Below are 14,744 nucleotides of genomic sequence, written 5' to 3' on the forward strand. Positions count from 1 at the left end.
AGAGAAGAATGTATAAATTGAACTCTGTGTGCTTGCAATCTCAATTTTAATGAAGGGCAGACCCCGGCCGAAACATTTAAATTAAATGTTTGTGTTTGCTTTCCAGCGTGCTCTGCGCTTTCGTTTTTTCGAATTATTCAACACCGGATTAAGCGAACTGCTTCCTTCAAATATATGTAGTGTAACTGGCAGTGACCTGTTCCGGTGTAGCGTTAGTTGCACTTGGCTCCTCGAAGAGGCAGGGCATCTGTCGAGTGAGCTCCTGAACAACATTGAGTGAGCTCTGTGAACAGCTCTTTGAGTGAACAACATTGAGTGAACATTGTCGAGTGAGCTCCTGAACACGGTTTAAATCATAGATCCGAGACCTCAAAGAGGTGAACCGTAATGATAACGTGTTTCTCTTGCAGTCACCACTAAATCGCCACTAAAGTTATTTATTTTAATGCGAAAGCATTATATGCTGGGTTCTGCGAAAATCCGTCGGGATCGGCGTTACCGAGAGACAATACCAGAAATTGCCGTCGGCGCAAAGAGTAAAAACACGCCAAGAAATTGGCGTGGTTGAACGCGGTTTAAGCGAGTTGGTGGAGCGATAGCTCGATTTTGCTGCAGCAGCAACTACCGCATCTGCAATTACACCACAATAAAACACAGTGGCGTTGCTCGGCACCGTCGGCGCTCTCGGCGCGATCTTGCAGTGAACCTGGATGCAGCCAGGGCTACTTCTGTTGGCGACACGAAAGACTGACCTTCAGCCGCTGTTAGTTTTCCCTCCACAACGCCTTAGGCAGGCTAAGTCCTGGTTTGACCTTGGCTGAGCTTGAACGTCAGATTTACGGAACCAGTTGCTTTCTGTGTTTGTACCTGGAGTATAGTAGAGCTATCGTTCTAAAAATGCTCGCATTGCCCTCGAACTTCTCAGGGAGGTTCCAGTAAACAAAGTAAATGTATTGCTTTAAAAAAAATTTGGTACATTTCGGTCTGAGCGGGAATCGAACCCGGGCCTCCGAGTTGCGAGTACACGCCTCCCCGAATTCACGCCTCGTCCACGGGTTCTGGATGACTCAAGGTGTACCTAGTGCCTGTGTTCATGAGCACGTTCATGCGTGCAGTGAACGCGTTCATGACGTTGCGAGGTCTACAAACGTTATAACGCTTTCGCATTCTCACACATGCCGAATTTTTCATTTTCTATTCTCTCCCAGCGTTACTCAAAAGGGACACATCAGGAAGAGGGAAACAATTTGATTGACAAACATATTTATGATAAACAATACAGGTTGGCGTAGCTGTGGCTGTCACGAAACACACAAAACGACATTACAGCGACAATGGAAATGCATATCTTAATGACACAGAGAATTAGTTCCACAGGACGTGAAGTTGTAGACTGCGATGACGAAACGTATAAGGGTAGTTTATATTCACTTCGTTGCTTCAAAACACTGCACACGTTCATTATCAAGTACAGCGATGTTTAGCATTGCTTCAGTCGGTCAAGCTCTGTTGGTCCGCGGGACTTTCTGCGCGCCTTCACAAATAACTTCCTAAAGACATTCTTTTTTCTTCTTTTCTGCTTGCCAAGCTTCTCTGGTGACTCGTTGACCTCCTGCAAGGGCCACACAAGAAAGGGGTCGCTTTACAGAGAGCAGGCCACTCGAAGAACAAATGCTCGAAGTAAAGGCACACACAAAGCGCTGAACACGAGCCTGGTCTTGTCATTCCGCACACGTACCTCTGCACGGCCTTGAAGGCCTTCTGGAAGACCACCTTGTTCAGTTCCTGCGCCACTCTGTCATTTCTATAGACACAACTCAATGTTTAGAGTACACGGGAGTTGACATTATTTCTGCTCCACTTAACTGACGTTTTGCTTTCCGTCTGCCTAATTGCACGCCGTAGTTTCTCACAGAATACGTGGCATGTAGTTATCTTCTCAAACAGCAAGTGGAATCCACTGCGAATCGACGCTGTAGTTAAAGATGTGCGAATAGTGCTTTTTGTGACCAAGTCAAATAGTAGTAGAATACATCGTGACAGACGTGAACCTAATGGAAGGGAATATGTAATGACTTTCGAGTAGTTTTCCAATAATGAATGAAGCGTTCTATCTTCACCTCTTAGTATATTTACAACGTTAGTAAACTTCTGCCATTACAGTGCGCATTAGGATACGTCGTTTATAAAAGGCCAAATTGAGCATTAAGCCCAAATAAGCAGCTTGTTCACATAAACAAGACTCTTCGGAGAGCTCGTATGATCGTGCTTTAAGCGCCAAATCTGGTGGCAAGTATGGAACTTTGATTGCGCACAAGTGACCATGCGAAATGTTTGAAAACCGTTATAATATTTCAACTAGTCAACTGTAAATACGAATTGTTGCAATTTAATTCGCAGACCGAATTTTAGGCCCTCATGCCGAACACCTTTTGTGAAGTTCGGTCTGCGCGGGTATCCAGACTCTCTCCATTCTTTCCAAATGAGTCTGCTGGTTGTCTCGCGCCGCCTTCACTCAACGGCTCTGTTCTAAATGTCCTTGCAAAGTTTATTTTCTGTTTCTTGCAAGCGTTTGATGTAAAAGACCAATTTCTAAAATGCACTGAATCACCATCCCTTAATTTATTGATGATTTCAAACTCTAACAATTTCTCTGAAACAAGAGCGAATGCCTTTCCCGACAATGCGAGATGAGATTATAAAGCTTCCTCTCCAGCTTTCTGAGTCTCTATTACTATCTTCATACACCTATTTTTCTTTAGCTAACTTCGCTTCTTTATGTAATGAATCAGAAACGATTGCTCATTTTCTTATTTCCAACCACCATATCTCCTCGTCATGTATAAGGTTTCTTACCCTTTCAAAGAGAAAGTTAGGCTTAAATTTATCAACATCAAGCCCTTTGTCTTTTTGTACGTCTCAATCGGATGCCAGCCACCACGCCATAACAGTAGATCTGCATAATTTAATTGACGTGTCAAGAAGGTAATTACCCTGGAGGTGCCACTGAAGTATACTAAATGGTTATAATAAAGAATATCTTGTCCTTATGTCACTCAATGTCCCTTCTGACTGCTAGTTTTATTGGACTGTTAGTTTTAATTTGTTTATTGCTGTTCGTACTTTTCATTATCCCCCCTGCGGCCAATCTTCCTTGTGAGTACGAGGTATGTATTGAGGCCCCGACCACAGATTTGCGCCAAATATGGGATCGTTTAGCAAGGGGTGCGTTTAGGACTTATTCGAGAGCATCGTATACTGACCTACCTGCTACCTGAGTCGACGCAGCTGCATGGATAGGTTTCGCAATGAAATCAATCACTCGCTGGACGGGTAGTGAAGCCGGAATAATGTGTACATTCTTGACTGTCCACAACGCATTACTCTTCATGTGTCGTCGGAAAGACTGCATTCAGTGGCAGTACATTTCTATTTCGCCACGTGTATGTATGTATGTATGTATGTATGTAAGTATGTATGTATGCATGTATGTATGTATGTATGTATGTATGTATGTATGTATGTACGTTTGTATGTATGTATGTATGTATGTATGTATGTATGTATGTATGTATGTATGTATGTATGTATGTATGTATGTATGTATGTATGTATGTATGTGCGCGCGCGCGTGCGTGCGTGTCCGTGTGTGCTTGTGAATAAGCATGACCTTGCACACATTTATTTGCCATCGCAAGTGCCTCTTGGGCGATGCAGACGATTCCTTGACTAATCACTGCAGTAGGTGACGTATTACGCTCATTCCTTAATATATGCAGGCTTCTTTTTTGTTCGTTTCACGCTATGTATAACTCGTCAATGCCTCTGAGACAGCGTCATGCTTTTCAGTTCCATCGTTTGAAGCGTGAAGCTTTCTGCTAGCCCTTTTGAGCTAATCCACGGCGATGAAGACACCGGTTTCCCCCACGGTAGAGAGTTCTCGCCCTATTCCTAGTTAGGAGAAGTGCAAGATAAGCCGACGCCCTACGGTGTCTTCTTCGTACACACGCGCAGCTACGCACATTAAATATCTTGCGACGCCACATCCCAAGCGCGCCTCCCGACGCTGGCTCGCGTTTGCTCGACGGAGCTGAGCGGCCGAAAAGGAACACCTGCTGGCCGCGTTCCTTCTTCACGCAAGCTCTCACCTGCGTTCTAACTGCCTCAGTAAGGTAAAGTCAAAGCGCGCTAGCTTGCCCGCAAGGAGTTCATAACTCAAAGGACAGCTCATCGGCGTTCAATTACACATCAATGCTTTCGCGTTCACAACTCATAAGAAGGGCTTAGGTGTCCTCGGATCATTAAATGTAACGCGACTCTCGGCTGGGATTGGTATAAGCGGTGCCTACAGCACTCGCCTTGTTGCACAAGTCACTGCTTCAGCTGGACTGATGAAAAACATTATGTCAAGAAAGTATAAATATCGGAATAAAGGAGCACGCCAAAGAACTCTAGGTGGTCATCATTAATGTGGAGTCGCACGCTACAGCGTACGTCATGATTTTCGAACTTAATTTAGCAGAATTCATTTTTTGCTTATTTATTTCCAATGCAGGAATACATATTCTTTGCATCTTGCCTACATTCGCTTGCTAGCAGATTAAACAATAATTATCTGCTCTGTTCTTGCAAATAAAAATTCACTGTTCATTCGATGATTTTTCTTGCTCACATATTCTGTCAATTGCACATTCTTTTACAAAATTAACACAATTTCAGAATAGCATCTACCAAGTTGAAAGCCCAGCTCCGAAATATTGCCTGCATGTCTAATGAAGGACATGAGCACATCTTCAACGCCTGTTTAAGCCGATCGCTTCTCGCCCCGTCACTTACCTCCTCCACTCTGTTGAAGCTCGTCTCCTTGACTGCAGAAATTCCTTGCCGACTTCTTAGATTCGTGGTTGCCTACAAAGCAAGAATACGAGCTTTAGGTGCATTAGGTGAGGTCATTAGGTGAGGATTATTTGACCATGCCTTCAAAGCTTACTTCATTTGTAGCGTATCCTTAGGTTTTCTTGGTGTTTTTGTGATGTACCAGTTTTAGGGTTGTTTTCATGCCGTCATGTATCTCCAGAGTTCGATATCGCCGTGCACGTGGTTTTGTGTGGGCATAAGCACGACCGATACCGGAATAAAAATTTCATCCTTGACAGTTGGCGTTGGTGTCCATCTGTCATTTCTTCCTGTGCCCGTGTTTTGCTGCACCATGCCCAATACCACTCCACGACGACCAACCAACAAGCCCATGTTACCACCCTCAAGGCCGTGATTCCGCGAAGAAAGTCGCGCCATTTTTTTACCGCTTTAGACACGTTGGTGTATGAAGAGATGAAATCCGTTTCGTATTGCTCCGAGCGGACTGCCATTCCATTGTTCATGGCCTGTGTCGACTATGGTGAAATCTATCCAAATTGTTCAAGTCCTTTGACATTCAAGAAAGAACGAGGTGCGTGGCAGAATACTGACCTGAAGTGTACAATTAGAACTGCGCGAACAGTCTCTCAGCAGTCAATCTTTCCACGTGAACACGTGGTCGCGTTGAGGCTCTGGCGAGGACAAGTGCCCTTACCAAAACGTAGGCTCCCAAAAGTCCTCGACTGGCCACTGTTGGTCACTTTAGTTTATATGACCTATCGCTAAAACGCCGCGTGTTCACCTTGTTCATTTCAGCTTAGTGACACTTCCTAACAATCATTTCTTCAGAGTTCCCGGCGTTATAATTAATCGCAATTAGGCTGAAGTAAGTTACCCCAGCACACGTCTTCTGGCGCCCATCAAGCAATTCGTCGTTGACTTCCACTAGGACAACTCTCTCGTCGATCTCCTGAAAATTAAAAAAAAACACGCAATCTTGAAAATGCGCATTGGAGGTATCTAGAAAGGGATGCTGATGACAAAGCCATCGCTTGCATGCTAAGAATGCGAACACGAGATAAAACAAAAAGCTCAGTGTGGAGAGCGACGAGTAGAAAAAGAGCCCTGCGGTGGGGCCGAAGGTGGGCTCACGTGGCTCTCCTCTTCCGGGGTGCTCGTGCACCCTTTGAATCCGGTCAGCGAGAGGTTGACCAGTACCACGAGGGCCGCGAGTGCGAAACAGCCGGCAGCCAATGGCACCCCAGCAGCCACGAATGCTCCTGTCCCAATTGTCAAAACTGTGGCGCCGCCGAGCTGCGCGTTCCTGCAACGCTTGGACTCCAGACATGACTTCATCGTCATTCGAGTGGCAAAGTCCTTGAACCACTGGTCGATCTCCTGCAAAGTGCACCGAACCGTATTCACTTGAGAGATCCCTCACCAGACGCCGTTACAAATTTTGCTCAGACGCTGGAAGTTGTAGCGTGATGTCCACGGAGCGTCGCACCGCAACTATTCTTCCAATAGGTTCATTATAAAAGGCGACAGGATATATTAAAATGTCATGTTGCCATGCTGCCGGGAGGCGAGCTTCAGTGACAACTTATGCGCCCTCTCCTTCTGACACGATTACACTCACGCACAATTTTCTGTGGCAATGAAAGGAAAGCTACAGAGGCAAAGGGCGCACAAATAAGAGTGCTTCCGAAAGTAGTGCCAGATTTTCATCAGCCTTCTCTTAAGCTTGGCAGGAAAAACCGTAAACACCATATTTACAACAGCAATGAGTGGCAAATTTTCCTTATTTTTCTGGGGGTTTTTTCTCCCAATGACTCTGCGCAAATGCAAAAGCGCTGTACGTGGAAGTTAAGCTGATTTCTTACTATCTGGCCCAAAAATCCGATAACGTCGTCTAATGTTGCCGCATTACTTGCTGCAATAACACACGTGCATAAGCTCCACTCCCGTGGTTTTCGCTTAAAGTTGTGTCGTTACTTCCCTGCCTTCTCCCATACTGAAGCCGAGGAACGAGGAACCACGGCACGTTTAGTCGCGAGCCCCACCGCCTTTTTCCCCCTTCTTCTTGCTTATACGGCGCGTTTTAAATTGTGGTTTTGCTCTTTCTGCAGTGGACGATTTACCTAGGTCCCGTGCTGCAATCGGTGACGTTGCAGGCAGTGCGTTTTACGTAAGACACAAGCCCGCGAATACACGCAAAACTGCCGCGCGACTTGCCGCTCGAGGCACTTTGCGTATATTCGCGAGATTCTTTCACGCTAGAACAAAAAACACTTTCACGTAGCACTTATAGGGCAACACAAAGATGTATCAGCAGTTTCTCATGTCGCTCTGCAATTTCCTAAGTAACACCGTTTCACCTAACTATAATATTTGAGAAGTTGACTAATCCATTAAGACAAATTATGTAATTAGACGGAATGCAAAAAGCTACTCGGAGTATCTCCAAGCGGGGGCAAACATTACCTTGCTTCTGTCCAGCTGCATGGCATTTGCATATTTTAATATCTTGGTGGATGATAGCTGGGAGATCCTGTTATAGAGTAACAAACGCTTTAGTCCACTGCTTGACTAATGAGACCTAAGGTCCCAAAACAACACCAGAACTATGAATAGTGCTGTAATGGAGGGCTCCCGGGAGCTCTTCAACCCAAAGTTTGGTAGACACGCCTTTTGTTTCGGCCTTTCGGAGTGCAGCCGCCGCACCAGGGAAACGAACGCACAACTTAGTAGCTGAGCAACATAGCCACTCAGCAACAACAACGCGTCCGGAAGTGTATCGATAAGCCCATTTGCTTAATAAGTTTGAACTATAGTATGAATAAACAAAGCGTACTTGCTTTCAGTGTTTGTACAAACATATTTCCATAATGAACCATTGTGATACGAATACTTTCTGTGGGACTATGTAACTAGCTTCGCGCAACACTTAAGTGGATGACAATTCATTTACCGTTTAAAAATACTTTTGGAGTCGCTTTCTTACGCATCGGTCACACCGCGGACAGATTTTAACCCCGAACAATTCCCTATGTGATCAAACAAGTGGTTGTAAAAGACTTTCCCCCCTTTAACTTACATACGTATTTCATGGGATCAGACGGCACCATTCACCTTTCCACATTTTCTTTACGGCGATTTACGGAGATTACGGATTTTCTTTACCTTTGTGAGCCGCTCCAAATACGGCAGGGAGAACTCATCCCCGCCCATCTTGGCAGTGTTCTGGAACAAGTCCAAGGCGCGCTCACGTTCACGCGCATGGCAGCTCCTGAGCCTATCCGCGCTCATCTTGCCTCCCTTGCACAGCTGCAGTTTATGTAAAAAAGGTTCCTTTGGTTTAGAACCACTTATTACTGCCATTGTCAACTCACTTGTTTCATGTTGGTCCTGTAAAGCTTCAGCGCTTTGAACACTGCCGCCAGGTTGTTTGCTTTAGCTGTCGCCTGAAAAGGAAGCAGTTTATGAGGAATAGCTTGCTACAAGGCATCGTGGCTGACCTGTAGCACGGACATTGGCTCGGGAAGTTCACCTCCATTGAACACTTCAATATATGCCTGTAAAACCGGAAAGCGCAAATGAGCAAGGACGTGCAGAAAAGTACGGTTACCTACCTTCATATAAATGTGAAATTCCTGGCAAGTGATGTCCTGACCGTTTATACTCTTGGCAATCAGATTATCCGGATCTAGAAGTGAGGAAACTAAGTCCTGCAGTTGTTGCTTGAACTCCTCGTCGATATCCGCAAGACGCCCATCAAACGATACACCAGTCGCCGCCTGTAGAAAAGGACCCGATAATTTAATTACATGGTACGCGAACAATTTGCCAACTCAATGCTATGTTGACGCAGCTTTCTTATTAAAGCGTACACGAGGAGTTTTACACAAGGCCAAGTGGGGACTGCAAACCTTTCTGCCAGGATGGGGCAACAGGAAGCAGTCGATGTCCGTGAAACTGGAGTGGATGTACCGCCGCAGCTGCTGCAGCTGCTCGGGCTGATCCTCTGAAATCTCCAGACGTCGCTCCAGGATCTTACGCCCACCGTCAGCACCGTATAGTGCATCCCTTAGGTGATACCAATCCCGCACCAAAAATAGCAGCTTTTGGAAGGGCTTGCCAGCCCTTTGCTGCATAAGCGGAGAAAAAAGGGAGAAATGAGGAAAATATAGACGTTGCTAACTTTCTTTCTATTGAAGGTAAGTGTAGAGCTAGAGAAAGGAACTGCAGTCATGAACACAGACAGTCAACTCTTCCTTTGTAGGGTGTAGTGCACTTGAACACTAACGTATCTCATCACTGTGCTCCAGTTCCCGGTGATTCATGTGCCTCCTATCGTTTTCCTTTCTATTAGTGAATCAATAACAACAACCCAAAACCTTGTCGATAAGCATCACCTGCCTGCAAACTCGTACACTGTATGCAAGGAGCTTGAAATATTGCTATCACCTCTTAATAGGACGTCAATTTTCTTGGCAGTGCTACTCCCCTGCCAAAGCACTGAGGAAACTTTTAAAAATTAGAACTTTGCGAATGTTGGCTTTTCATTCGTGTAATAGTATACAGCAATGCAAGGATAATGACAAGTCGGGCTCTATCCTTTCACTGTGCTTGCAATTCTGTTCGCTAGTATGCAATGCGGCAGAACCTGTTAAGACTACTTCAAATAAGGTCGTCTACGTATGGTAGTGGAGCAAGGAATAATAATTATTAATAATACTATTTGAATATAAAAATAAAAAACAATTGTTTAATTACATGCTTCTTCAAAGTACAAGAACGGGCCTGTCAAAGTCACAGTGGTTGTGTTGCTGTGCACAGTGGTTCATGTGCCTTGTAGTATTTTCCTTTGTTTTATTGAATCAACATCAACGAACATGACCAATGTCCTGACGAAGACGGGCACCCTTGTCGAAAGCATGGCTCTAGCATGTAAGAGATCCCTTGTTCAATTACCGTTTATCACTCAGAGTCTCCATCTCCTGTGCACCTGTCTTGCCTGGATTACTTCAAGTTGAGCCACTCTTGGCATTCGCAGCATGGACTGATGCTTAGTTCACGGCAAGCATGGCTTTGAACTAGTGAAATGTTTTTTTGGGGGGAATAGCCGCAAAGTGTACGAGGAATAAAAGAAAGTCAGTGAATTGCTGGCTCTCCCATAATAGAGAGTGGATGTAAGCATGAAATGGCAACCGGCAAAGAAGATTAGTTGGAGGTTATAATAGCCACAATATTAAAATGGGTGTAGTACATGCTGGTAATGGCACACCATACCGCACCCCACCGCACCAAGCCATACTGTGCACGGGTCCATATGGGTGCTGCCCAGCTAGAAGAAGGAAACCGGCTGTAGGCCTCACGACAAGCAGCGAAAAACGTTACGGGGAAGGGCGCAGACACACGAGGGAATTAAGACGCATGTGTCCCATCGGAGGCTAGATTTCAGTGCTAAGTGAAGAGCGCAAGGATCTGATGGAAGAGATACAGATGTCTCACATGAGGCACGCGATCAAACCAGTCGGTCTGCCATGCAGTCGAAACTATTCCGACCGTGCCCCCGGTCCCACTACGCCTCAACTTCGAGATTTGTGGATGTGTGAAGTCTGTGAATTTCTTGAAAGATTTGTAGAGTTTACACATCTTTTCAGTAAATGACAGGCCACTAGCTGTTGATGCATACCTGTTGCGCCAACCGGCCGTAGTCAACGAAGAGCTCCAAATACTGGAGGTCGTTTTCTTGAATGTTTTGTGAGAGGTTGTAGACAAGTACCGAGCTCATCATTGTGCTCAAAGCGAAGATGATTGCCGATTCCTTAATCGTGGAGTGATCGTCGTACATCCCTTGGGTGTCCATTAAAAGCACAGCTATCTCCTGGTCTTTAGACGTCTTGACCTGCAAAAGCGCCAGTCGTAGTACAACACACATGATTTCGACCGATATACACTGCTAGAAAAAATCTTGTGTAAATGTGACATGTAGATCTACTTGCGTTGTTGCCATAATATGTTGCTTAAGAATCTACCGCACAGTAATTACCACAACTTCTTAGGTGTCGACATGTTAGGTTTCAGCTAACCTCCGAACACATTTTTTGGCTGCAGGATGTGTACCAAGATAAAGCAGAACAGCTTATCGTCCCCAGTATATGCAATGAATGGGGTTATACTTCTATAATAAAGCTTTTGAAGCGCAATTATGAAGGCAGGATGGTTGTTTTACAACAAATACTCAAGAAACCTTCAGCGAGAGCTAGGATTTACCAATCAACACAAATCGTAATCTTGGTACAGCCTTCTTTTGCAGGTGTGTTGAGTCACTTTCGTTCTCTTTAAACATTACAGCGACAGAAAATATACATTAATTTGGGAGTAGGATTTCAGTAATTCCACGCAAACGACCTAACGCCCTTACAGCCGACAAACGGGCCATGCTCACTTCAGAGCTAAGGTTACAAGAGATCTTCATGGTAAATCTCGTGTTACTGTATTGTGAAAAATTCCCACAGAACCCACCTCGCGAATAATGTCTACGTTATTGCAATTAGCGTTGAAGTTATGTAGCGATACGCTGCACTGCTACCACGAAAACCGGCATGTATGAAGCCTATATATACGCTTGAAGTGCGTGGCAGTGTACAGTGCCAAGGCTGGTCCATGCCGGAGACTTGTGGCGAGTCTCTGTAACCTATCGCCTGGGGGGAAGGCGTTGATCATCTATCTTAACCACTATCTTAGCTAGGCATGCACTGGACATATCTTTGAAGCAGCAGCCATTGCTGGGGGTGACTCAGTTAGTAAGCCGTGAATTGCATTAACAGATGAAGAAGCTTTTTTTTTTTTTTTGAGGCCGCACATGCGCTCTCGTTCATCCTAAGGCGGCAGTCATGGTTTCTTTGAATTTTGAATGCATGCATGCATGCAATTTTGAATGCAATCTTAAATACTATTTTAGCTAGGCATCCTAATGAATGCACTGGACATATCTTTGAAGCAGCAGCCATTGCTGGGGGTGACTCAGTTAGTAAGCCGTGAATTGCATTAACAGATGAAGTTTTTTTGTTTTTTTTTTTTGAGGCCGCACATGCGCTCTCGTTCATCCTAAGGCGGCAGTCATGGTTTCTTTGAATTTTGAATGCATACTCATGTCGGTTTTATGCTGTGGGAGGCGCTTTTGTCTTGGTGTCTCAGTATATATGCGTGTTACTCAATATAAAAATGAGTTGGAAGTCAGCGCTTGTTTTCGTCGTTCTTTTGGTTCCTGTGTATGTACGCCCTGTAGGTGACGTTTGAAACAATGGAATACCAACTAGCTCGTATACCGAAACCCTGCTGCAGATTTAAGCAATAATTATGCTTTACTTAATAACTGTCGACCTACATACAGTAATCTCATAGAATGCATCCGAAGTACCATGATTTCACCGCCAAGTCTCGCCACTTGCTGCTTCTTGAGACTTTCTCTGCCAATTTAAAGTTATAATTCCTACTTAAATCGCGAACAGCGTGCTAGATTCTATCACTACAAATCAGGCTAATTTAATTTCCATCAATGTCTCAACACATTCTGGCCAGTTGTCAGTCCCTTTAAGTGCTTGAGTGCCGAAACCCGTCTGGGCCAGTATCCTAGAAATTTTCCCTCTATGAAAGGGCGGGTGTTCAGTTTTTCGAACGTAGCCGTCAAAAAGGTTCCTTCAAGCAAAGGCACATACCCAGTGACTTAAGTTTACACCAGAGAGGTTCATTAAAGAGCAGCACGCGCCCAGTAGCACATAACAAAGGGCCTATGTTGGTGTGAAAGTTTCTTCGGCACATACTCAGACTCAGATACTTGGTAACACAAGTTGGTGCAGCAGCTATTTTCTTTTGAACGTAGTTCTCTCAGCACAGCAGCCCAATGCTCGACTCGTTAAACCGTGGACTATGCAGTCAATTAATTTGGTGGGAAAATAGAGCCAAAGAAGGGTGCAAACACCGAAACACCGCCAAAAGGCGCGAGGAAACGTAAAAATGCTAATCGCATAAATGTTTGTTGCCAGCAGTGCTGTTGGGCGGCACATTTCCTTTTCAGCTTTTGCACGTAAAATAAATGGATCGACAGTGAGGTCTCCTCACCAGAAAAACTTCGCTCCACACCAGGATCCCTGTTGTGTGACGTTCGCAGCCATCGCGCCATTGGAAGCCCCGCAGTGGAGCATCCGGATCCCCAAGCCAGACACTGCGACCCAAGTTGTGCAGGTATCAAAGGAAGAATCCCAGTAGGAATGACTTCCCCGTGCGAAAGGCGCCGGCCACTGACACGACCGCTATGGGCTTGTCCTTGACACGGTCATCCAGTAGAATGCGTTTCAACGAAACCTCGTCAAGTTCAAGGCACTCTTCATTGATGCGGACGATTTTCAGTTCCTGGCCACCGCCAACTCCATCCGACCGAGAGCTCCTAAACATGTGACAGAAAATGCGCAGTAAGGAGATTAAGACATGAACGTTAATTTTGCACATTGTTTCCGCGACTCTGCATGGAAGTTTCTCAATAGGTAGTTCTGCATCAATGCGTTTAAATAGCCGTTATTGCTACCTCTCATTTCTACATGGAATGATCTGCCTGAAACGGCTACTTAACGCTATTCTGAGAGCATGCTGCGGGCACTGCTTCCCGAGTTCAACTCTGCAGTTCAGTAAAATTTCTTATGTTTGTTTTACTTTGTTTAGTTGCTTTCATTTGCCTGACACTAGTTTGTTCACTATGTTCCCCCTGCAGTAAGGCCTTGTTGGCACTCCAGGAAATTGTGAATAAATAAAATAAGAAATGCAATAAAGGTGTCTTTGCACGGCCGAGTTGACTGGGCTAGCGTTTCCTGAACGACCGTGAATTTCCCCATACAACCAACAAAAGACGCGTGACTCTGTAACACTAAGTTATTCAGTGAGGACAACCGTGCCCAGCTCGTAACCTCAGACTATGCACAAATCGTCTATGATGCTTGTCACGCTGGGCGGATCGCCCGGTGCTTCTAGAAAGCTATTTGATTTATTTAAAGAATAATGCACTTGAAGGTGTAGAAAGCATACATTTCTCGCCACGTGTTTCTATGCGTACTTTCCAGTCCATTATGCCACAATCACGCGCACATTTCTGTCGTGCCGATGCCAACTACCTCTTTGAGATTATCGCGGTGTGTTGATGATTATGGTGAATTCCATAATGGGGGATTCGCAAAGAAGTGCATGGTACATTTACAATAAATAATGGAAAAAAACATTACATAACACGGCTGCACTATAAGCACATGCACACGTACCAGTTTCCTTTACGCAAGAAATGCGGGAAATAAATGGGCCGATTTAGAGCCTTTCATTAACCGCTTAAGAAAAGCTGCGCTTCATATATGTTTTCCGAAATGTGCGTTGGATCTGCGTAACTTCTTTATAATATGGACATTCTTCTCCAAATTCAGACACTTTTTTTGTGCGTGCGCCTATTTCCTGGATTTCGTGGACCGATCCTGTTAATAATGACGTCTAAAATTGTGTGCCTCGGGGCAACTGGGCATGTGTCACTGGGGCGACTAGGACGGGTGCATTGGCTTTTAGTTTGCTTTAAATCTTATATCATTGGTATTACAAACATTTCGTCTCATTTATAAATATAGGCGCTGCAGCACACAACGGTTACATATTTATTACAACCATTCTCTACAAATTATGAATGCCTCGCATTGCGTAGAGGTCAACTACCGTCCAATGTGCCACATTTTAAGCATGAAAATATTTTAGATCCCATTATCGGCGACCGTCAAGTCACCTTGAGCCAAAAGACTGAGCCGTTGTCCGGGTGCTCAAACGAGAACAACCAAGAAAGTTGCGAGAAG

General features: G+C 44.9%; 1 protein-coding gene across 1 annotated transcript; it reads right to left on the reverse strand.

Annotated features, from left to right (window-relative positions):
- Positions 1 to 935: 935 nt before the first annotated feature.
- Positions 936 to 13,308, reverse strand: LOC126545036 (atlastin-1-like). Its single transcript, XM_050192661.3, has 11 exons — positions 12,988 to 13,308; positions 10,556 to 10,768; positions 8,787 to 9,005; positions 8,490 to 8,654; positions 8,376 to 8,432; positions 8,250 to 8,321; positions 8,041 to 8,184; positions 6,010 to 6,255; positions 5,753 to 5,827; positions 4,837 to 4,908; positions 936 to 1,612 (listed from the first exon to the last, which is right to left on the reverse strand). The coding sequence occupies exons 2-11, from the start codon at positions 10,727 to 10,729 to the stop codon at positions 1,481 to 1,483; spliced, it is 1,356 nt and encodes a 451-aa protein (XP_050048618.2). The 5' UTR covers positions 10,730 to 10,768; positions 12,988 to 13,308; the 3' UTR covers positions 936 to 1,480.
- Between the last annotated feature and the right edge of the window lie 1,436 nt (positions 13,309 to 14,744).

This window comes from Dermacentor andersoni, chromosome 10, assembly GCF_023375885.2.
Source record: "Dermacentor andersoni chromosome 10, qqDerAnde1_hic_scaffold, whole genome shotgun sequence".
NCBI lineage: Eukaryota > Metazoa > Arthropoda > Arachnida > Ixodida > Ixodidae > Dermacentor > Dermacentor andersoni.